Source organism: Schistocerca gregaria, chromosome 4 (genome assembly GCF_023897955.1).
Source record: "Schistocerca gregaria isolate iqSchGreg1 chromosome 4, iqSchGreg1.2, whole genome shotgun sequence".
Taxonomy (NCBI): domain Eukaryota; kingdom Metazoa; phylum Arthropoda; class Insecta; order Orthoptera; family Acrididae; genus Schistocerca; species Schistocerca gregaria.
In genome coordinates, this window is record NC_064923.1 from 444,979,057 (window position 1) to 445,005,255 (window position 26,199).

A 26,199-nucleotide genomic window follows, 5' to 3' on the forward strand; every position below is an offset into this window, starting at 1 on the left:
TTTCACAAGAAAGTTGATTTCTTAAAATATTTTTCTGCGTAGTTGCCACCATTGTTCAGATATCTGTCATAGCAGGAAACCAACTTTTCTATGCTCTCTTCATAGGAAGACACCACTAGTGAACACAGCCTTAGCTGAACACCTTCTTTTTTTGTATTGTCATTGCTGACAGATGCCTTGTAATGAAGCACGGTTGCCCATTGCTATCCTGTTTTGGTTTTACACTCCTTCAGTAACATAGTTAAGCAATGAACTTTTATTTTTTATCATTTTCACTACTCTTAATTTTCACTACTCAGATTCCGACTACAGATTCTGTGGCCTTCAGCCTCATAACACAGAATTCAGAAATAGTTTAAATAAAAGTTCCTTAGTAAAATCTATTATTTCAGTTCATTCCATTCTAATGTCTATTCTGAAAGTAATGAGCTAATTAGTTTTATTGAAAATGCATCCTATTCAAAGTTATGAACAATGACGTGTATTGTGCAATATATATTAAGTAAAATTCGAGTGAGGGCTAATAGATCGAATTCAGCTATAAGACTGCATCCAAAAGAAAGCCTAAATTTTACTGATTCCAGCAAAGTGTTCAAATTAACCTAAAGTCTATTACTTAAATAGATATTAAGACTTGAAATCTGTAGCCTGTATGACTTTCAGTGCCAATATTGACCAAACTATTGAATAATTCTGATATCTGTTTTGATACTTTTGCTATCTTTATTTTTCTATGTAAAATATTTCCAGTCTCAACTTTGTAAGTGCATTAATTAAGAATTAAGTAAATTTGAATAAATAAAAATTAATTGTACAAAAGGGCTGCCATGGTTACAAGTCGGGAATTCCCACTGTGGATGCATTAGTTAGTTATGCATATTTCAATTGATATAGCTCATTCGTGTTATTTAAATAATAAAACCCAATAGTTAACATCAAAACCAATTAGAAAGGATAATTTTAACCCTGGGAAATTATAAACTATAATATATTAAAAGAAATAGTTAAATATTCAAGCACTTGTCTCTCTAACGTCCGAGCTGGTGCAGTTCTCAGTTAGTTCTTGGTCAGATTCTCATGGAGCAAAAGTGCGGCAAGTTGGTGCCGGAATGTGATGTGATAATACTTGAAACAGAAGCTTAAAATTTCCGGTTGGTACCAAAGAAGTGTAATTGTATTTGGCTTTGAACATTTAACGCATATTGTGAACATTGTCGAAGACTGGAAGTTTTTGACCTACCTAATGTGATGATTATTAAGTGTAAGAGGCCTGGGCACATGAATATTGTGTGTGTGAGTGATAACAAATAAATTGCACTGTGGTTGTCATAAGTGTTCAACAATGAATACGGTCTTGACTTTTGATTTTGGATAACGTAATCTAGGATCCTGGCTTCTTAATTGCAGTGTGATTGAGGTGAGACAGACGCAGCTACTGAGAAGACAATATTGAATAAGCAAAGCAAGGTAGGTCAGGAACACTGTGCACTATCTACTGGGTGAGGAAGTGTTTCAATACATCCGGTTGTGACATGAACTTTAAGTGGCACTAATACAAGGATTCAGCCCGGCATGTTACAGCCTCCCTCCAAAATTGCACCTCAAGTTCAAAAACAAATAGTAGTCAAAAGGTGTGAGATCAGCACAGTGTGGTGCATGATGGAACTGCTCCCAACCAAATTTTTGAATACGATTGACTTGACTGAGCATTCCTCTTGTTTTGAATTGCATGCCAAAGTTTTCTCAGTGTTGCACAGTATTGCACCGCACTGACAATTTCACCTGTAGGAAGGAACTCAGTAAGCAGTAAACAATGCAAAAAGCAGTGTTCAGTAGTGGCTGTCTTTAGTGACAGTATCTTCTATGAAAAGGCTATAGAAAACTTGGTTTCAGAGTATGACAAATATATGAAGAATGGTGGCAACTAAGTAGAAAAATATTTTAAGAAATGCTGTTTGTTGTAAAAATAAATTCTGGTTTGAAAAAAAAAAATTATGATTTTTTTTCCAAAACAGTGTTGACTTTCCAGACATACCTCATAGCTTACATAGCAGGAAGAGGAGGAGGAGAAAACAGAATAGCTATGAAAAAGAAATGTAACAATATTATGAAAAGGATAGTCGCTATTCACACTGAGTCACAGGTAGGCACAACACACACACACACACACACACACACACACACACACACACACACACACACACACACACACACGCGCGTGCCCACACAACCACAGTCTCCGGCAGCTGATGCCAGACTATGAGCAGCAGAAGCAGCAGCAGCCGTGCATGCTGGGAGAGGCAGCTGGGTGGTGGTGAGGAAGAGGCTGAGGTGGGGGAGGGGAAGGGATGGCAGAGTAGGGGTGGGGTTGGTCAAGTGCTGCTGGGGAGTGTGCAGGGATGAGGAGGAGAGAGGTAGGACAGCTCGGTGCAGTTGGGAGGTTAGATGGAGGGTGGGGGAGAGAGGTGGGTTAGCCAAAATGGAGAGAAGACTGGATGCATTGGTGGAATAGAGAGCTGTGTAGTGCTGGAATGGAAACAGGGAAGGGGCTAGATGGGTGAGAACAATGACTAACGGAGGTAGAGGCAGGAGGGTTACAAGTAAGTAGGATATATAATCAGGAAGAGTTCCCACCTGTGCAGTTCAGAAAAGCTGGTGTTGGTGGGAAGGATCCATATGGCAAAGGTTGTGAAGCAGTCATTGAAGTGAAGAATGTTGTGGTGGCTGGCATGCTCAGCAACAGGGTGGTCCAGTTGTTTCTAGTCCACAGTTTGTCGGTGACCATTCATGTGGGCAGACAGCTTGTTTGTTGTCATGCTCACATAGAATGCAGCACCAGCTTGTTGATCACATGACTGGTTTCACAGGTAGCCCTGCCTTTGATGGGATAGGTGGTGATTGTGACTGGGTCAGAGTAGGTGATGGCGTAAAGATGTATGGGACAGATCTTGCATCTAGGCCTTTTACAAGGATATGAGCCTTGAGGTAAGGGGTTGGAAGGGGCAGAGGTTGTGTAGGGATGGACAAGTATATTGTGTAGATTTGGTGAATGGCAGAATACCAATGTGGGAGGGGTGGGAAGGATAGTGGGCAGGGCATTTCTCTTTTCAGGGCACAACGGGAGGTAGTTGAAACCCTGTCTGAGAATGTAATTCAGTTGCTTCAGTCTTGGGTGGTACTGATAATGAGGGCAATGCTCCTCCGTGGCAGGGATGGTGAGACTTTGGGAGGTGGTGGATGATTGGAAAGATAAGGCATGGGAGATATGTTTTTGTACAAGGTTGAGAGGATAGTTACGGCCTGTAAAGGCCTCAGTGTGACCCTCTGTACATTTCGAGAGGGGCTGCTCATCATTGCAGGTGTGCCAGACGTGGATGCCTAGGCTGTATGGAAGGGACCTCTTGGTATGGAATGGATGGCAATTTTCAAAATGGAGATATTGCTGGTGTTTAGTAGGTTTGATATGGACAGAAATACTGATGTAGCCATCTTTGAGGTGGCTTGTTGGGTTGAGTAGGACCAGGCGAAGCAGAGGGGGGAGGAGGTGTTGAGGTTCTGGAGGAATGTGGATAGAGTGTTCTCACCCTTGATCCAAATTACGAAGATGTCATCAGTGAACCTGAACCACATGAGGGTTTTGTGATTCTGAGTGTTTATGGAGAATTCTAGATGCCCCATGAACAGGTTGGCATAGGATGCCCACAGCCATAGCCTGGATTTGTTTGTAAGTAATGGCTTCAAAGCAGAGGTAATTGTTGGTGGGGATATAGTTGGTCATGGCAACTATGAAGTTTGTTGTTGGTTTGTAATCCAATGGGAATAAGGAAAGGTAGTGTTTAATAGTGGTAAGGCCATGGGAATTAGGGATGTTAGTGTAAAGGGAGGGCTAGCCCCTCTCTCCTCCACCTTCCATTTAACCTCCCGGCTCCTTCTGGCTGCCTTATCCTATCTCCAGCTCGTCCCTGCCTGCTCCACAGCAGCACTTCACTGTCCTCCACCCCTACTCTGCTGTCCTTCCCCCTCCCCACCCCAGCCTCCTCCCATTTCCCCACCCAGTTGCCTCTCCCATCGTGCATTGCTGCTGCTGCTCGTAGTCTGGCTTCAGCTGCCAGAGACTGTGGTCATGTGTGTATGAGTTGCATTTGCATGCACATGTGTGTGCCTTGTTGGCCAAGAGCTTATTTTGTGACAGTCTTTTTGTTGCGCCTATCTGCGACTCAGCATGTCCGCCATAGTAGCAACTATCATTTTCATAATATTGTTACATTTCATCCTGGATATTGCATTATGTACAGGAAATAGTACAGGATACATTTCATGATTCATCTGCAATAGCACAGTTATGGTGTTTTGACATTTGTTGCCCTGCAACCATCTTATAATTGCAGTGGACTTGGACAAAGTTTTTGCAAGTTCCAGTATTTTGTTTTGTTTAATCAACATTTGCAACATGTTTCTCTTGCTGTCTTCTATTTTTCCTGTCAGGATCTCAAACACCTAGCATCCCCCCCCCCCCCCTTTTCTCACACCTCCCTCCAATTGTTCATTATAGAGACCCAGTTTTTGTCTATTTACTCCGCAGCTCGTGGTCCTGCGGTAACGTTCTTGCTTCCCGCACACGGGGTCCCGGTTTCGATTCCCGCTGGGGTCAGGGATTTTCTCTGCCTCGAGATGACTGGGTGTTGTGTGTCTTTCATCATCATTTCATCATCATTGACTCGCAAGTCGCCGAAGTGGCATCAGCTAAAAAGGGCTTGCAGTACGGCAGCCGAATAACCCCACATGGGGTCTCCCGGCCAACAATGCCATATGATCATTTAATTTTTGTCTATTTACTTTCTAGATCCCAAGCTGTCTTTCCCATCTCTGTCTGACTTACCACATATGCTCTCTGCTGTCTTTGACTTCCCAAGTTTTACATTTTATGAACATATGGCATTTATTGTCAACTTTGCCTTGCCCAGGGTCTCCCTTGGCTCAGAGTCCCATGTGACACTGCTCCCTATACAATGAATAATCCCACTTCCTGTGACCATTTCCATCCATTTAGAAATTGCGGTATTTATTAATTTTACTTTGGAACTTAATCTAAGTTTTCCGTTTTGTTGTAGTGATGAAGGTGTGTGTGTTAGAGAAAGAGCAGAAGCTCAAAATTGTGATTTTCTCATGTTGTAGAATAGTGATGTGGCTGGTGTTAGTCATCTACAGGTAAGTGGTTGCTGGGTCTCAGTTTTCATTTGTTGTTTCCCATCTTTTAATTTCCATTATAGTAACAATATTTAAAGTGAAACTTTTAAAGCTGGATAATATACTTTTGTGTGGCTGCTTTATGAGTTTCGAAATAAACCACTTAACAACTATCAGTCAATTTCAGATATGTAGCTTATAGCTTAGAGAAACAACAGAACCAAAAGCATGCCACTGGTAATGAACATTTGTGGTTATATATTGAAATAAGATGGTATCCAGCTACTTCCCTTCAAATGTCTGAGGCCTCAGCAAACTAGAGCAAATGACATGTCTTTCCCAGAAAGCATGTATACACAAAATATCGATAAGTTACTATGACTGGGCTGCAACTGATATAACTGTCAGTTTTCTCCAATAGTCGTCAACAGATATGAAATGTGGGAATGAAGCAACCTTTTAGTTTCTCAGTAACACATCAACACTTCTTTCATTTTATGTTTCAACATATAGAAGCTCTTGCTGCATTTCATTATGACTGAAAAAAATTATTATTTTGTTTTCACACATGTTGCTACATTTGACCCATTGAAGGAAGGGGCACTTGTGAAACCAGCCTTGTCATTACCTACTTTGTTACAACCACTGTGAAGTTTTCTGTGTAGACATTGCCTACAAGCAATTGCCCAGCTGTTTGAGTTACTATCACCAAACTACTACCAAGGGTATGCCTGACCATCCAGTAGCACAGAATTCTGCACATCAGTGCTAATAACTTCAATGGCTGCATCACAAGCCATATCATTTAGGTTTTTCCTTCTAAACACAAACATCTCTGAATCATGTAGGTGGGAAGTGTCACTCTTAACACTTCTCTACTGCACAAAAAAACTCTAGGCTTCAGTCATGACTAGTTTCTGTTTCTCCTACTTTGTTGCCACTCCATTTTGTGCTCCCCTCTCACCAGCTTCACACTTCTGTCCCCACATTTGCAGGGTTATATATACACAAGTCGCTAAACTCATAGACACCTTCACATATTATGTATCTCCTTTTGTTCGTCACACTATTTTCTTGCTGTTATTCCCTATACTGCCCCCTATTCTCTCTATTTCCTGCATCTTTTTTACAACACACCATTGCATATGTCCTCTAATACTTTTGTTGGGTTGATGACATCACATTGCTCAGAGAATGATATGTTAAATAACATCTTTTGAAAATGTTTTTGTGTAAAGAATTTTCATGTGACAAGATTGAGAAGTTTGCAGAAATGTGTCCAGTTGAATCAGCAAATCAGTGCTTGGGAATAAAATTGGACTTAGAATTAAAATAGTAATTAATTTTTGGTAGATCTTTATCAGTATCTATAAGTAAGCATTGTTGTCAGACAAACTATTAATATACCTGTTTTTTGCATGCTGCATATTGTTAAGTCACAGAGGTGTCAACAACAGACCTGGCTGTTCTTTTTGAAATGATATGACAGTAAGTAGAGTGAAGTCAGCCACTAGTGACTATTTTATGCTCTATAGATCCATAATTGTAGCTATTCTTAAGTATGGGAGACATGTTAACACATCCATCAGCATCCTCTGTTGAGTTGAGAAACATATGACTTTCCCAAAGTTTTGTACATCATAATATTTCTTGGAGTCTACACTGCCTGACAGGAATTCTGGAGCACCCACAAGGGAAGGAGGAAACAAAATGAAACTCCGTGGGTTGAGAGGGTAAGTGATGCTGTTTCAGTGGTTACAAAGTCAAGTAAAATTTACAAAGAACTTAGGAGTATGAGCCTACTTGTCAGTACGACGTTGCATCACCTCTGGCTTGGGTGCATGTACTGGTTCAGTTGTGAAGGGTGTCAAAAAGCTATTGTATCCTCTCCTGAGGCAAGGTGTCCCACAACTGTTGTAATTAGCCATTGATATCTTGGATACTGTAGGATGGAGTTGACATCCAATGTTGGTCATTCAGAGGAGTGCAGAACAGTGGTTCATTCCTGAACACAATGCAACACCATTAATAAGCAGTCCATGTTTCACCGTCACTGTGCCACTCTAAATATAGCCATATATGTTTCAGTGTTAATGGCAGCCTATGCATGGGATGGTATTTCCCTAGTCAGGGTACCGCTTGTCTCTGACCAATGGTGTAGGATGACACAGAATACTTGAGGGAGTTCATTGCTTGTTCTTGAATGGCAGGCGCAGTGTGAAGCATTACGATGTGCGTGGTGCAAAAATATGGCAGTCCTCATTTGTGGTGGTCAGACATCCTGGATCATAACCTTGATGATCTATATACCTGCTCTTACATCCCAATGTAGTCCGAAATTGAGCCAGTGTTGCATACAAATGCCCCAAAAATCTAGATTTTACATGGGTGGTCCAGCTGGCCAAATGGAGACCTACAATGAAGTTCCGTTCAAATACTGTCAGGTAGTAATAATGGTGTCTCACATGAGTGCGTGAAATCTCTGTGTCCTTCACAGTGATCACTCAACATCTGACACCATTAATGTCCCTTATACAAGGTCTGTTCAAAAACTTCCAGAACATTCATAATACTGTGTCAATGGTATGTTGGAGTGAAATGCGGTTGACACCCCTGCATTGAGTGCCCCACAAACCAATCATCGTCATCATCATCATCTGGCACCCCTGCACGTGCCTGTGTTTAATGTCTAACTGCCGAAAGTTTCATTGTTGTACGTGTGTTACTTATTGTTCAGTGCTGTATCGAGTAGAATGTTGTGCCACATTGTTTGTGAAATTAGAGGTGGCAGAGTTAGAGAAGCAATGCGTCTGCATAAAATTTTGTGTGAAACTCAAGAAAATCTTTACAGAGACACAAAAAATGATGCTAGAAGCCTATGGCGATGAGAGTGTAAGCCATACTCAGTGTTACCAATGATTCAGATGGTTTAAAAATGGCTGGGCGGAGGTTAACTATGACCTTTTTTTGAGGATGCCTTTTGACGTCTACCAACAATACTTATGTGCAGAATGTCAGCAAAATTGTGCATGCCAATCAAAGACTGACTGTCCAAGAGATTGCTGAAGAATGTAATATTTCAGTTGGATCATGTTATGAAATCCTGACACAGCATCTTAGAATGCATTGTGTTGTCTCCAATTTCATCCCACAGTGCATGAGTCAATACCAGAAAGACCTTCGCCTCACAATCTGTGAATATGTTTAGGATTGCACAAATGAGAATCATAAATGGTGATGAGATGCGGTCTATGGTTATGATGTTGACATCGAGGTTCAGTCTTCACAGTGGGTCGGGAAAGGTTCTCCAATACCAAAAAAAAAGCTGGTCAGGTCAAGTCACATGCCAAAGCCATCCTGATACTTTTCTTTGACTTTGAAGGTTAGTTCGTCATGAATTCGTGCCACAGGGACAAACTGTTAATTGGGACACCTGCGAGAAAATGTGAGAAGGAAACAGCCTGAATTGTGGTGAGACAATTCATGACTCTTGCATGACAATAATGCATCCATACATACATCTTTGTTGGTGCATGACTATTGCACAAAAAACAAAATCACTGTGCTGCCTCATCCTCCGTACCCTCCAGACCATGCCTCATCCTCTGTACTCTCCAGACCAGGCCCCTGCAGACTTTCTTTTTTAGTTCCAAAGCCGAAAATCTAGTTGGAAAGAGGAAGATTTGTAGTGACAGACAAGATAAAGGAAAATCATGGATGGTGCATTGCACACCCCAACAAGAGGTGTACCGAAACTGCTTCCAGAAGTGGAAACGGTGTTGGGAGCAGTTTTTCTATTGTGAGGGAGAGTATTTAGAAGGAGACCTTGCACAATAAGTAAAAAGTAACTGTACTAAAATTGTGTGGATAAAGTTCCAGAATTTTTTGAGTGGACCATGTATACCCTACCATGCCAAGTAACATCACTAAACACAAACAACACTAATGCGGTCTGGTGACTGTGCTGCCTGCTGCAACTGTGATCATTTGGATACCCACCAATGGTGTGTATTTGCATGAAGTTACATTGACATCCAACAGTTTCTTCTGGATACTTCACTTTATGGTCTAGCGATGTATGTGGGTAATGAATTTGATCATCTTTGCTTTGTAGAGTCTTACTTCTTTCCCTTAATTAGTTCCAAAACTTAGACTTTCATTTCTCTGTAAACCTTTCATTTTTAGACCATTTCAGATGGAAGCTGCTCAATTATTGAACTTGGAAGTTTATGTTATTTAACTTTTAAGTTTTGACACATAATTTATACTTAAATACTTGAGATAGATTTTAAAAAGATGACCATCATTTATGTATCAAAACTGGGTTATGTTTTAATCTGCTGAAGTTGTATTTTTTATTTTGTTTTATTTTAGTCTGATGACACACTGGATGCTTCCCAGGCTGAAGTTTCTGTTGTGGCAGATTTAATCAGGCATTATCCAGAACTGTTCAGGGTTGATAACGAGGAACTGCAACGGGAGAAACGCATGCTTGAAATCCTAGAGCGCTACCACCACAGCAATAACAACATGTCTGTGAAGCAGACAGGAGAATTTAAAGTCTGGATTCATTTAGAAGCAAAAGATTCTGGAAATTGTGTTAGTGTAACGGTAAGAAATCACCAGTTGATGAATTTTTCTATAGTGAAAACCCTTTTTAAAGAATATTTGATGTCAAGTTCCTTAGCTTGAAGACTGTTTTCATGCAGCTCTCCACATTAATCTATCCTGTGAAAGTCTCTTCATTTATACATAGCTGTTGCATTCTGTGTCCACTTGAAGGTGCTTGCTGCATGTAAGCTTTGGACTCCTTCCACATCTTGTAAACCCCCCCCCCCCCCCCTCTTCCAGTACTTCCCTCCATTACCGAATTATCTACTGCTTGATCCCTGAACACGTATTCTGTCAGCTAATTCCTTCTTTTAAATCAACTGACGGCATTTTTTTTCCTTCCCAGTCTGATTCCAGCATTCTTCTATAGCACCATGTCCCAAAGCTTCTGTTCTCTTTTTATCTGTACGGTTTATCATTCACAGTTCACTTCCGTGTGACCAAGGGGTTTACAACTATTTTGTAAGCATGTGTTTGGCAAACACATTCATTAGCAGGCAATCTTTGGGAAACCTCCCACACATCAGTCTACGCAGGCAAGTACAGGATCTGCTTGAGTGGACCTACATAGATCCCTTGCTGTTAATGAGAAATGCACAAATCTTGCAAAGACAAAAACAAATTAGTCTCTAATGTGACAAAATAAGAAGAGGGATTTTTTGAGAAAGTAACCCTTTCTACATTAACAAAATGTTGAAAAGTATTGGTAGAATTACAGAGTCAAACAAACAGCTTCACAAGAAAATGCCTTTGGTTGAAACTGCTGTGTTTCACCAAGTGACCAAACTTCCAAATTCTAAGAAATGTCAGTATGTTGTAGTACTAGAGTAGTGCAACACTTAAACTTCAGTAAGGACATTGTAAGCTGTAGAGATGTCATAGACATGGATTCCACTTAACTGCGGAAAGAATGGGAGATGGGAGGCGTAACAGAAGTCTGAAACATGATGAAAAGAGTGAGTGGTGAGCTGCAGAATACTGTCTGATTCATCATAGCTTTCAGTTCACCTATCTTTCCATACCCTATCAAGACTGGATTTATTAGAGTGGAGGTAAGATTTTATTTACCCAATCCAATGCTATGCTCTGAATGTTAAGGAAATTGTCATGTCACAAAAGGGTGTAATGGCAAGGCAACATGCTACAGACATGGAAAAGTTGCCCATGAAGCAGTGTCATCATACTTAATGAGAGACGTCTATGTAAATGGCCCAGGTAATCACCTCACTTGTAGCAGGAATTTCCCAGTGATTTTAGAAGAAAAGATAATCAAAAAAGTAAAGTGACCAAGTGAGTTTCATTTACTGAGGCAAAAAAAAGAAAATATAGTGCCCAATAACAACTGTTGTCAAACTGCAGTCTGCAGACCACATGCAGCCCACGATTCTCAGCCGTATTTTATAATAATGTGCATTAGCAACTAAGAGCTGAATCCACAAACCAACATTAAGAGCTTCTTAAGAGTGCAGTTTTTCTGGTTGATAACAAACAAAGCATTTTAAGAGGTGTCTAATTTTAGCTGCATTGTTGACTTTGGCTGGAAGTTAAGGGCTAAGTTGCCCACTTACTACCTCAGGGGCAGATAGGTAAGTAGCATGCGCACTGTGATGTCAGAGGATATGGGATGGATATTTTATCGTTTGTGTTCCAGTACTGGTAACTGATGGGTGTGTGTGACCTGCACCGATCAGCTGCTATGGTATAAATTTCAAATGGAAGTAACAGAAATTCGTGACTGCCCATTATAGGGACATTACCTTCAAATGCGGTACATACTTCTAACAAGGAATATGAAAAAGAATTGTTCCTATTGTAGTACAATGAAACAATTAAAACATATAGTAAACATTTATGATCGTGTCTCTTGTTGCAAAATGCATTTAAATATAAGTACAAGTATTGTTATTAATCAATTAATCACCCAATTGCACAGACAACACGACAGTACTTCATCAGGCAGTTTCCACGGTTACAGTGTCACAACTTTTGTGGTCACTGAGGCTGGTAGCAACCCGAAACAGTCGACATGAAGTGTTCCAGATGGTGCGTACTTTCTAACAATCAGTACTGGGAACCGGTGGCCAAGTTATCACACCATTACTGTAGCTAGTCTATAGGGGGCTCATAACATATTAATTTATGTAGGTTACCAATTAATAAGAAAATCAGTAGATTTGTAGCCCAAGGTGCCATCCCACAATGTCAGTATTGGCTCTTGAGCAAGAAAGTTTGATGGCTACTGTCCTACGACCTCTTGTTTTCTCAACTTCCTTTGCTTCCACTCTGAGAAAAGTCATTGTAAAAGTGAGTGTTGCTACACAAATAAAGGCAGTAGTTATTGGCACAAGTGTGTGTACATGTAAATGTACATCCAATAATTTCCCAGTTACTAAGCTTGCAGTTCCTTCTAAGCCAGTACCAGGAGAGGTTGTTAGCATACAGCAGACACAACCATCTACCACAAAACTAATGCCTAAAGCTGTTAACGTTATCCAAACAGCCTGCATCATAACAACAGAAAAAAATTGTTCAAATGTGTGTGAAATCTTATGGGACTTAACTGCTAAGGTCATCAGTCACTAAGCTTACACACAACTTAACCGAAATTATCCTAAGGATAAACACACACACCCATGCCCGAGGGAGGACTTCAACCTCTGCTGGGACCAGCCGCACAGTCCATGACTGCAGCATCTTAGACCGAGAAAACAAAACCCACACCCAAAACAGTCTTATCCAAAGAGGCATGGTATGGGCACTATCAGAGAGTAGAAGAATAGTGTTAATCGAGATAACTCTGAAATCAGAAGACAGTACTTTGTTTCCAAATACCTACTCAAATCTGCACAATTTGGGCAAGAACCTTCATTTTTGAGGGTTCAGGAATTGGCCAAGAAATGCTTTAGTAGTATATAGTGGTTTATAAACAAACTTCCACCATTAGTGTATCTATTTTATCATATTTCACCTCTGTGCCACCAAATTGCAGGGTGTACTGCTCACCAAGGCTGTGGTATTCGATAAGTCACACGTGCCTCTGGGTCGTGGTAAATGAAAAGCATGTCAGGGAGCTCAGCATTTGGTTGGTGGGTATGGGCGTGGCGACTCTCAGGTTTCCTGGGCAGGGGACTGGTAAGCACTGCCAGTCCTGTGGATTCATAAACTCTACGCATACTTCAGTGACCACCAAGCAGCTTGGCAGATAGTACTTTGTATATCACAGGGAATGGGGATCTTGTCTTAACCACCTAGACTATGAGGATGGTACAAATCTCTACGTAAAAAGTTTCTCTCCCAGTCATAAGGTGTGCTGCATGCCAATGAGATGATGCATGGCTGTTGAGGAAGAACAGTTGTTAGCAGGCGACTTCTGGGGACTTGTGGAATCTCAGTTGTAAAAGGCAAGGCAATGGATCTCCTTCTCAAATGATTCCCTAGCATCTCAGGGGAACAAAATTGCTCACAATCACAACTATCTTCAATATCCTAGTAGGAGATGTGCACCCCTGTAATCCAATACTGTGACAGCACCCAGAAATGGGAGGTCCATGTCATGAATGTGATTCACCATGCTACTGATTCCTCCATTTTTACATCTTCTATTGAAGCTAGAAGAAAAACTGTGTCTTGGTAGAACAAAAAATGTCAGTTGGTAGTTTGAGAGAGGCATATTGCAATACATTGGTTTATGAATAGATCAAGTGGAGACAATCTTGTAGCATTTTGACAAGTGTGGTCTAAAGCTAGATAAATATTCAAGGAGTTAAAATGAATTGTGTGGTGAGATTTTTTAACATCTCTTAACCATTCACACCAACAACAAAGTTGTGGGAATCAGTTTAGGTGATGTCAGGGACTAAAAGTCCAGGTTTGATATCTGCCATATTTGAACAGTAATGTCCTCCAAACAGCACCTAGTGAAATAGTGCAAACAGTGGTGAAACACTTATTGCTTCTGCCAACATAGAGAACACATGCAGAAACACAGACTAGACTTTTCATCCAACAACACGAAGCCATGTAACTGTCCTTTCTCCATATGGTAACTACAATCTGTGTTAAGTGCTGTACAAAAAATGTCAGTTGGTAGTTTGAGAGAGGCATATTGCAATACATTGGTTTATGAATAGATCAAGTGGAGACAATCTTGTAGCATTTTGACAAGTGTGGTCTAAAGCTAGATAAATATTCAAGGAGTTAAAATGAATTGTGTGGTGAGATTTTTTAACATCTCTTAACCATTCACACCAACAACAAAGTTGTGGGAATCAGTTTAGGTGATGTCAGGGACTAAAAGTCCAGGTTTGATATCTGCCATATTTGAACAGTAATGTCCTCCAAACAGCACCTAGTGAAATAGTGCAAACAGTGGTGAAACACTTATTGCTTCTGCCAACATAGAGAACACATGCAGAAACACAGACTAGACTTTTCATCCAACAACACGAAGCCATGTAACTGTCCTTTCTCCATATGGTAACTACAATCTGTGTTAAGTGCTGTATGTTTCGCTGCTCCAGGGCCCAGTAGGATTCAAAACCGTATGCTACTACACCTAAGCAAGGAGACAAAAGATGTCCTCCTGTGCCTCTTCAACAAAATATGGGCTGAACGCTATAACGTGGACCCATGGCAGGATTCTGATACCACTTCTAAAGCCAGGGAAGAACAGGTTGTCTCCAGATAGGTATAGAATTATTGTGCTCACTAGCTGTATAGGAGAGACCCTTGATGGATGATAAACTGCTGCCTAGTGGGGAATCTCAAAGTGAAGGGTTTTCTTGTGTGTTTCAAATAGGGGTTATCGGAAATAGTGGTCCTTGTTTGACAGGTACCAGAGTATCTTGAGCACTTGGTGGTTTTACCAATAGTTCAAAGGAAGGTGGACAGTGTCAGGTGTTCTGTTACACTCCCAGATTTTATCATTAAAATCTTTTGCCCAGTCACTTCTCAGTGCACTATGCAGAGCTGTGGGTAATCAAGAAGGCACTGAAGCACATGAGACTTCTTGGAAGAGGGAAGTTTCTTGTCTGCATGAACTTTCTTAGTGCTGGGCAAGCTGTTCAGCAGATCTTCCCAGCAGATAGGATAGTTCAGACAGTCTAGGCCACTATCCACTTCCTGCACAGGCAGAAGAAAGAGGTGGTCTTCTGCCAGGTACATGGCATAGGGAAATTGAAGGAAATGAGGAAGCTTCACAGAGCAGTGAAAGCAGCCTGTCAGGAAAATAGCATAGTTCAACTTAATTTCCCCCTACAGGCTATCATACCAACAGTGACAGAGTGTGTTGGCTGAGTGGAAAAAGCATTGGCTGGAAGTGGTCAGTTATAAGTTGTAGCCAGACTTGTAGCCAGACAACTGACTATTCACTCAAGGTGGACTTCGTTTCGAACTCCCTGAAGGGACAAAGTGGTTCTCACTCATCTTCATATCAGATACTGACCAAAAGATGCATACTTACCTCTTGAGGCATGAAGACCCACCAGAATGCAGTGTTTGTGGCACCACACACACAGTGCACCATGTTTTAACATCGTGTTATTTGTGTGCTGATAGGAGGGAATCCTTTAGTATATCGAGTGACTTCCCCCAATGTCAGGTAATGAGGAAACAATAGAAAAGAATGTTGGTGTTTTGTGTGGCATCAGGACTCCTGTCCCAGTTAAGTGGATGGAGGTTTTAATATGTTTTGGAGTGGCTGGCTCATCTTGTTAGTTACACAATCAACCAGCTATATTAGTGCCTTTCATTGTTTTTTAAGGCTTTTAAAGGTGCGACCCTGCTATGAATAGATCTACTGGAGAACAAATGTGAATTTTTTTTGGTTACTTTGGCTGTAGTTATATGGCCTTTGCCTTTCATTTTAACAAGAATAACTACTGATTCACTGACACCAAGGTTTCTTAAAAATGCACTCTTGACCACACTGTTTAGTGCACAACAATTTTAAATCCATCCATACATCCATCCACCAAGTTACAGCAGTTTCACACCATCATTGTTTGATGATGGATTACAGGAATGTGACAACAGATTTAGACATTTGCACAGATACATCGTACATGAAACCTACTATGAATGAGTGAGAGGAGTTTGTTGTGTATTTCTCCAATCTGTACAATGAGCAAGCGGTAAAGGAAAGAATTAAAGTTCAGGGGAAGAAATAAAAACTTTGAGGTTTGCCAGTGACATTATAATTGTAGGTTTGACAGTGACATTATAATTGTATCAGAGACAGCAAATGACTTAGAAGACCAGTTGAGTGGAATGGACAGGAGGATATGAAATGAACATCAACAAAAACAAAACAACGGTAACAAAATGCAGTCGAATTATGTCAGGCGATGTTGAGGGAATTAGATTAGGAAATGAGACGGTAACAGCAGGAAAGAGTTTTGTTGTTTTGGCAATAAAACACTGATGCTGCAGAAGTGGAGTGGATATAAAATGCAGACGGGCAATGGCAAGAAAAGTATTTCTGAAGAACAGAAATATGATAAAACTGAATATGAATTCAAGTGTTAGGAAGTTGTTTATGGAGATATATGTCTGGAGTGTAGCCTTGCACAGAAATAAAATGTGGACAATAAGCAGTTCAGATAAGAAGACCCTTTGAAATGTGGTGCTACAGAAGATTGCTAAAGATATATTGCTTGACTAATGAGGAAGTAATGAATAGAACTGGGGAGAAAAGAAATTTGTGGCATGTTGTTGTTGTGGTCCTCAGTCAAAGGACTGCTTTGATGTGGCTCTCCACACTACTCTACCCTGTGCAAGCCCCTTCATCTCTGAGTAACTGCTGCAAGCTAAATCCCTTAGAATCTGCTTACTGTATTTACCTCTGGTCTTCCTCTATGATTTTACCACCCACTTCCCTCCAGTACTAAGTTCGTGATCCCTTGATGTCTCAGGATGTGTCCTACCAACTGAACCTTTCTTCTAATCAGGTTGTGTCACCAATTTATTTTCTGCCCAATTCTGTTCAGTGCCACCGCATTAGTTACGTGATTTACCCATCTTATATTTAGCATTCTTCTGTAGCACCACATTTTAAAAGCTTCTATTCTCTTCATGTGTTAACTGTTTATTGTCCATGTTTCCATTCCATACATGGCTACACTACATACAAATACTTTCATAAAAGACTTCCTGACACTTAAATCTATATTCAATGTCAACAAATTCTCTTCTTCAGAAATACTTTTCTTGCTGTTGCAAGTCTGTATTTTATATCCTCTCTACTTCGACCGTCATCGGTTATTTTGCTGCCCAAATAGCTAACTCATTTACTACTCATTACCTAATCTAATTCCCTCAGTATCACTTGATTCAATTTGACTACTCTCCCTTATCCTTGTTTTGCTTTTGTTGATGTTCATCTTATATCCTCCTTTCAAGACACTGTCCACACCATTCAAGGGCTCTTTCAATTCCTTTGCTGTCTCTGACAGAATTAGTTTCATCATGAAACCTCATAGTTTTTATTACTTTTGTATTACTTCTCCGGGGTCTTACCCCAAATTTTTCTTTGGTTTCCTTTACTGCTTGTTTGATGTACAGATTAAATAACACCGGCAACAGGCTACAACCCAGTCTTACTCCCTTCTCAACCACTGCTTCCCTTTCATGCCCCTTGTCTTGTATTACTGCTGCCTGGTTTTTGTACAAGTTTTAAATAGCCCCTTTCACTCCCTGTTTTTTACTCGCTTGTAGCAAACTTGATTAAAAGACAGGATCTTTTGTTAGAATGCATTCTAAGACATCGAGGAATCATCAGTTTAGTGGTGGAGGGAAGTGTGTGTGTGTGTGTGTGTGTGTGTGTGTGTGTGTGTTGCAGTAGTTATTTGGAGATTAAAAGGCTTGCACAGAATAGACTAGGATGGAGAACTCCATCAAACCAGCCTTTGGACTGTAGCTCATAACAATACCACTAGATTGTAGACTATATTGCACAACTACAGCACTGTAACAAGAACGCCAGTGCCATCCATCATGGGACAAAGACTTTTGAACATATTCCTTACACAGACCCATTGTGGCGCATAAGAGGACATCGACCACATAATTTTCAGCTGACCTCAGAAATACCACACAGCAACAAGTCTACTAGCCAGTGGCCTTGTTGCAGTGGTTGCACCATTTTCCGTCAAATCACAGAATTTAAGCACTGTCAGGCTGGGCTAGCTCTTGGATGGGTGACCATCCAGTCTGCCGAGCACTGTTGGCAAGCGGAGTGCACTCAGCCCTTGTGAGGCAAACTGAGGAGCTCCTTGATGGGGAAGTAGTGGTTCCGGTCTCAGAAACTGACGTACGGCTGGGAGAGTGCTGTGCTGACCACATCTCTCCATATCTGCGTCCAGTGATGGCTGTGGGCTGAGGATGACATGGGGCCAGTCGGTACTGTTGGGCTGTCATGGCCTGTTCGGGAGGAGTTTTAGTTTTAACCAGTCTACTGCAACGCTTACTTCTTTGTGGATAACTGCGTCCCACTAGAATGAGAACACAACTCAATACATGCTGTGTTGCTGATATATATCCGGGTTTAATTAATATGTTTACAGTAAGTTTTGTGTGTGTGTGTGTGTGTGTGTGTGTGTGTGTGTGTGTGTTTTAGAGAGAGAGAGAGAGAGAGAGAGAGAGAGAGAGAGAGATATTTTGGATATGCCTTTTAATTTGTTGCATATCATGTTTTGATGGATATGCCTTTTAATTTGTTGCATATCATGTTTTGAAGGCTGGCTGGAAAAAAAGCCCTCTGAAATGAAATGGAACAGAATACATGGATACATATTCTGATGAAGCAAGAAGCTACTGTACTTCTTCATTCAATGTCCAACATTCGTTACCAAAAAAGAGATACAGGTGAAGGAAAAGCCCCTCTGTTTAATATCCCATATACTGCAATTGAATGTGAACGGTTTAAGAATACATGTGGAGTAACACAAGATAGGCCTTCAGACAACCCTCTTTGTAAGAGTTACGCCATCCACTACACAGGGTGGTCAGAAAAGCTTGTAACGGTGTTGCATGGGAGGTTGTGCTGAGATATAATTGTTAAGCAAAAGACTTGATAAGTTACACCATTTCGGAGTTATTTAGCAGTTAAGTTAGTCAGTCAAGTCGTAGTGCTTGCAAATTCAAGCAGCCTATCAGAGATAGTGTCATGAAATGTGATCTTCATTTGGATTCCTCAAGCTGAACAAATGTAGCTTTTGCCCACCTAGCTTAAATCTATAACTTCAGAAAAAATGCACATCTTAACTGGCAATGAGCTTTGAATGAGTGGTAACTCATGTCTCCCACAGATGTCCTCATTATCGCATTTTTGTGCTTGCAAGTGCTTGAATTTGCATGTGCAACAGCATGATTGGCTAACTTCAGTGCTAATAACTTGGAAATGCTGCAGCACATTGAATTTCTTTTGTAGCAATGGTTTCTCAGCACATGCTCCCCTGCAACATCCCTACAAACTTTTCAGATTTTTTCTGATCACCCTGTACATGCCATTCTAACATTCTTTGTGTGTTACTCTTACCAACTACTTTCAAGTAGTAACCGTTCAGGTCTGTACACCATTCAGAGTAACTGTGTAGCGTATGTATCTCCAACCTCATCAACATGTGGATGATGCCTTTGAAGACTACATCCTTGAAATCGTGCATCTCTATCTCTTCGTCGCAGATTTCAAACACACATCACATGTAGTGTGGCGCCTCATATACTTGTTCCAGAGGTTGAGTAATGGAGAGGTTCCTCTTGTTGGATGTCATTTGCTTCTTCAATACAGGGAGAGCGACAAATTTTAGCACTGTAAATGGAACATCCACAGCCATTGCTCTGACGTTTTGATCTCCCGCGCTACCCACTGCTGTCCTTTGGCAAGTCACAGAGGATTTTCCCTTTATTTACCATTTTCCCATTTGGATCCACCTAACAGATACATAAGCATATACCACTAGGCCACTTAAAAGTATATTAAACAAGTCAACTGGATATTTCAGCAACCTGGCTGTATTCCAGCATCTATGAGTTGGTAGTACATGAAACTAGTGTCATTCACAGGATAGCTGCTGACAAACTCCCAGCCTTTTGCAGTGCTTGCACCAGAACTTAGTGTTTTATCAAAAAGGACAAAAAGCAGTCATGCAAGAATTTTTACAATGTATTAATCACTTCACACCATCAGCAAAAAAACATGGGACTTGATGAGAAGGATCGGTGTTGAAGGTAATGCATGCACGACGATCTCCATTCAGATCAAAGGTGAAATACTTCAGACTTCTAACATCAAATACTAATCACGATCCTGCTTTCCACTGCTGACAGGAATTAGCTGAGAAGGCACAGTTGCACTTTAGCTTTAGTAACATTGAAGAATACAACACCTCATAGTACGTCATCAGGGCCAAAGTGCACTATAGCTTGTTATGACATTTGAATATTCAGGTCAAAGAACCACATCCCCATTGTTTTAACAGAATTTGGTCTGAGGGAAGAACCCAGATTCTTGGAGGGAAGCAATCATGATCTCCCTTCCAAAACCCTGAAAAGATCGTGTCAGCCCAAGTAGTCATCACAGAGTATCACTTACCAGCTGTACAGGGAAGATATTCAAACAAATGATCAGCTTCCACATAGTATGAGTTCTAGAATCCAGCCTTGGGTTACCTTGCACTAAACACTTAGGTAGATATGGAACTTCGTGACCCTTAAAGATGTGGATGAGATGAGTGCTGCAGACATAGCTTACAGAATGAGTGTTGCAATCCGGACCTGGACGCATCTTATGAGTAACAAGTGGATGAGCTGGCCAGGCTGAATGGGCCAGCCCCAGCCCACAGGCTCAGTGGGACTGAGGCAGGCTGGTGGGACAGCGAGCGAGCGGTCCTTTCCTGAGGGGCCAGCCTACCTGCAGTGGGCTGTGGCAAGCCACCAGTCCACCGTGCAGGGCTTGCAGTTGCCACACAACCAGAAAACCCAGAGTTATGGTCTCATTTCATTTCATAGCAGGACTCCTTTAGTTGTCATCCATGGCATCCTTATAGCATAGTGGTATGTTGATGATTTTCTAAACCTTGTTTTGTTACCCTTAATGGCAAGCTACCCTGGGCTTACATTTCAGCTAGATAATGCCTTTCCACATAGATGAGAGTCTCTACTGCTTATTTTCATGCATGCTAAAACATATCATGGCCAGCAGGGTCATCAGGTCTTTCCCCAGTTGAGAATCTGTGGAGCATTTTGGGCAGGGCCCTCTAACCCACTCGGGATTTTGACAATCTAATATGCCAATTGGACAGAACTTGTCATGGTATCCGCGAGGAGGACATCCAACAACTTTATTAGTCAGTGCAAAATAATTGTTTGCAAAAGGGCCAGAGGTGAACCAATGCATTATTGACTTGCTCAGTTTGTGAATATCTTTCTCTCAAATAAATCCTACAATGTTTCTGAAATTGTAATCATATGGTTATCTATACACATACCTCACATCTATTTATTTCCATCCCATTGGTAATTTATGAATGGTGGGCTCCATGTGGTTCCCAAGTTGTGCAGTGACCATAAACCATAATATTACCAAATAAGCAGCAACCAGTCGCAAAATCATGTTTTGTTTATTTACTTTTGCAAATCGATTTCAACTCATTAACAGCCATCATCGGGGCTTTAATGCCTGCCTGCTTAGCTGAGTGGTAACGTGCTTGCCTTCCATGCAGCAGGTTTGGGTTTAATTCCTGGCTGGGTTGGAGATTTTTCTCCGCTCATGGACTGGATGTTGTGTTGTCCTCATCATCATGTATTACTGGCATGCAAGTTGCCCAATGTGCCGTCGACTGAAATAAGACTTGCACTCAGTGGTCGAACTTCCCTGTATGGGGCCTCCCGACCAACAATGCCACACGCTCATTTCGTTTCATAGTGCTGTAATTTGACTGTTCAGTTTCTCTCATGCATGTGTTAATTTCTCCAGTTTACCAAGTTTAAAAAGTGAATTGTTGTTCAAAGTGCCAATAAAATATTTGCATTTGGGAAACTCTTGATACATCCCTACAGGATGATCTTGGTGTCTCAGAATCTGATAACAGAAATAATTTAGTGCTTCTGCTAGAGCCTGGGGTGGTTGCTTTATTTGTATACATCTCTGTCATGATAGTAAATTGAAGACAGTGGGGAGATTGATTTGAATCGGGTTCACTGTCACAGCTAAGATACTGGGCCTTAAAAGTTTGCCTTTAGGTATTATCAGGCCTTTTTTTACAGATGCTTTGTATGCCAACCATCTTCATTTATCAGAGCTTTGGACTGATAACTGCTACTACTGATATACAGAATGAAATTTTCACTCTTCAGCAGAATGTGCGCTGATATGAAACTTCCTGGCAGATTAAAACTGTGTACCGGACTGAGACTCGAACTCATTGCAGGCAAGTGCTCTACTAGCTAAGCTAGGCAAACACGTTTCACAACCCACCCACACAGCTTTACATCTGCCAGTACCTCATCTCTTACCTTCCAAACTTCACAAGAGCTCTTCTGCAAACTTTACAATTCAAACACTCCTGGAAGAAAGGATATTGTGGTGAGGTGGCTTAGTCACAATGTGATGACAAATGGTCGCAAGTTTGAATCTAGGTCTGATACACTGTTTTAATCTGCCAGGAAGTTCCATATCAGGACACATTCCATTGCAGAGTGAAAATTCCATTTTGGAAACATCCCCCAGGAGGTTGCTAAGCCATGTCGCTACAATAATCTTTCTTCCAGGAGTGGTAGTCTTGCAAGGCTTGTAGGAGAACTTCTGTGAAGTTTGGAAGGTTGAAGAAGAGGTACTGGTGGAAGTAAAGCTTTGTGGGTGGGTCACGAGTCGTGCTTGGGTAGCTCAGTTGGTAGATCACTTGCCTGTGAAAGACAAAGGTCCCAAGTTCGAGTCTCAGTCTGGCACACAATTTTAATCTGCCAGGAAGTTTCTTACTACTGGTGTACTCAAACCACCAGGTGATTACTGGGGGTAGAGTTATACGAGATGATTTTTGATAAATGGGCGAAACCACAGGAACTGGTACCTGGAAGGATAAGGAGCAAAACAGGTCATATGCACATGTGGCTGTACATGTGTTCTAAGAGAGGTACATCCACTTGCAGGCAGAGATAAAAGATCTTTGACTTCATAGGTTTTGTTGACTGAAAGTGGTTTATGTAGTGCATGACTAGTCCAGCTATGTTTCTAGGCAGATTAAAATATGCACTTGTTAAACCTGTTTATAACGAAGGTGATAACAAAGATTTACATAATTGTCATGGGACTCATCTGACCAGGCCAGAGGTCCAAACTGATATGGTCATGAGCCCATGAGATGTGCTGCAGGTAATGTCATGGTTTTAGCAAAGGCGCTTGTGTCAGTAATCTGCTGTCATAGCCCATTAATGCCAAATTTTGCTACAGTGTCCTAATGGGATACATTCATTGTATGTCCCACATTGATTTCTGCAGCTGTTTCACCCAATCTTGCTTGTCTGTTAGTACTGACAAGTTGGTATTGTTGGCACACTCTTGTCCCTGTGGACCTCAAATATTGACTTCCCTAACATGCACATTAATGTGAATAATTGAATTCTTAGTAATAATATTCTCCATTGTCTGCTTGGAGTACTGCATCCACAGTTTTCAGTATGTAACACTAGTTCTACAGAATATTGATTGTTTTACTCTGAGTGGAATCTACTTATGCATTAACCTTTTGCTGTCTGTAATGCTTTCTTGATTTGTGGGGTGTTAAACCATAATATTCCTTCCTTCACACTTTTTGTCCTCAGGACACAACTGAATGATTGGCTTGTGTTGTTGAATTTGCCAGAGTTTTTGAATTTGAATGAACACGGATGTTCCTGTTGTTTAAAATCAGCAGCAACAATTAAATGCATGCTTTCTTATTGCAGACAAACACTTCAAATGCTATACTGTCAACTTCAGTTTCTCCTCATGCTTCTTCTTGATTTCCACTTTTCTTTTTCTCTCTCTACTTTTGTACCTGTTTAATCTTCCTTGCTGCTGCGTGTGTGCCACTTTGTATTTCTACTCCATATCTCCTTATACTTCTCTCTCATCCACCAGTTGCTAGTCTGATCCCAATACTTTGCACTCAGTGTGTCTAATTCTGTTCATTTTAACCGGACTCTCATACCCTGACCTACTCCACACCCATGCTGGTAATGGTTGATCTTAATGTCTGTGTTGAATATTCACATCAGTATAAAGTATGAAGCTCTTTTTTATTTTCAGATTGGCCCACAGAAATCAGCTGGTGACATTTGCATGGAATTAGCCAGCAAAATGAACTGGCCTGGGCACAGACTTGTTCTTGAGGAAGTGATATGTAATGGTGAACTGACAAGACCTTTACACTACACAGAAAAGGTCCTTGATACTGTTCTAAGGTGGGGATACTGGGACGATGCTGATCGCAAAGATAACTGTTTGGTGCTGTGCAGGAACACAGTTTTGGAGGAAGTAGCTCCTCTTGTAAGTATTTTATCAAAGACTTTGTTATTTATTGTATTTTAATATTATGTAAGTATAGACAATTTCAATGCTACAGTGTTTTAGTGAAACACATGATTGTTGCTTTATTGTTGCATTAGTTTTTTTATAAACAACTAGATATTCTATGGCCAGATCACAGTAATAAATAACATGGAATCAGGGACGTAGATGATTTTTCTATCTTATTGACATTGATACTGACAAGATATCGGTTCCAGGGATTCCAAGACTTTCGAGAATGTTTCAGTTTCAAGTTTAAATTCAGATAACAGATCACAAAAGAAATATTTGTTTTGTGTGATACAGTTACAAATTAACACTTTTATGGCTCTTCTCCTTTACTTGTATGTGTGAAACCTTTCTGCTTGCTAATTTTCATTATTCTAGATCAACAGGAAATACCCTCTAGGTTTTGATGAGTAAGTTTGCAAATATCATAATATGTGACATAAATGACAGTTTTTTTTATTCCACTGACTTAGAAGCTAATGTTTATTATACTGCCAAGGGACCACAGACCTTAGTATGGGACATAAATTTGAACTTCATACATGTATGTGTTTGTGAGAAAAAGGAATCTTAACAGATGTATGGCCAGACCGACTGACTGATAAGAAATGACAAAATATTTTTCTAATTATGTAGTTACAAATTCACAGTTTTTGTATTTTTTCCTTTGGTTGTAGTGTGGAACCTTGCTTCTTGGCAAATTTAATGATTCTAGATCAATGGGAAGTACCCTGTAGGCCTTGATGAGCGAGTTTGTGAGTATCAGAATATGTGACGTAAATGGTTCTATCTTTTGATTGCATTCACTTTGAAGCTAACATTTATTATACTACCAAGAGACCATAGACTTCAATATGTGAGAAATTGCAGCTTGATATATCTATACTTTTCTGAGAAAAAGATGTCTTAACAGACAGATGATGATAACTGACAAAAAAAAAATTTCATGTGATATAATTACAAATTCACTATTTTCAGTTTTCCCTTTGGCTGTAGTGTGAAACCTTGCTTCTTGGCAATTTTCATGATTCTAGGTCAACAGGTTTGTAGGTTTTGATGAGTGAACTGCGAATATCAAAATATTTGACATAGATGGTCATATCTTTTGATTACATTTACTTAGAAGCTTCACATTTTTACATCACCAAGGGAACTAAGCCTTAACATGTGACACAAATTTTAACTTAATATGTCAACTTGTTCCTGAGAAAAAGGGTTGTGAACAGCCGGACAGACAGACAGATGGAAAACAAAGAAATCCTGTAAGGGTTCCACTTTTACAGATTTTGGTATGGAATCTTAAAAATGAAACAAAATAAAAACTAAAATAAAATGTATAGGGACAGATTGTGTACCATGCAATGGAAATAATCAATATAGCAGTGCATAATTGATCAAGGAGAGAGTACAGTACCAGTTACATGAATTCAGGAAGAATAAGGAGACAAATGTGACACAGCTGTACAGTGCAGTACTCTTGGAGGTTTCAAATTGAAATGATTTTGTGACTTGAGTACCTCAAGTCACACAGGAGATATTTTGTGACTTGTTGTAATGACTGAACATTTCTTGTGTTGGTAAAAATAACCTGTTGTGTACTTATATTGGTGTTGCCATTGGCAGTACATTAAATCTTATTGAAGGGGAAAGAAGAGTGATAAAGGATGCTCAATGTTAACAATGCAAATTATGAGGATGAATTGTGAACTAACAGTAATTTCTTTACAGAGGCATTTACAGAAAAAGTAGTTCCATTATTTTCTGACACAACTACCTTCCTTTCCAACACATTTGGTCTACTTGTCCATAAGGTTTGCATATGCCCTCCAGGAAAGGAAAAATAAATT

At 40.4% G+C, this 26,199-nt stretch overlaps 1 protein-coding gene across 1 annotated transcript in view; it reads left to right on the forward strand.

The window, feature by feature from the left end:
• Positions 1–26,199, forward strand: part of LOC126267591 (arf-GAP with Rho-GAP domain, ANK repeat and PH domain-containing protein 2) — a 152,988-nt gene that overhangs the window by 81,334 nt on the left and 45,455 nt on the right. The window contains exons 7-8 of the mRNA XM_049972892.1: positions 9,562–9,798; positions 24,083–24,322. Coding sequence (XP_049828849.1) covers positions 9,562–9,798; positions 24,083–24,322 — 477 coding nt within the window. The remainder of the gene's footprint in view (positions 1–9,561; positions 9,799–24,082; positions 24,323–26,199) is intronic.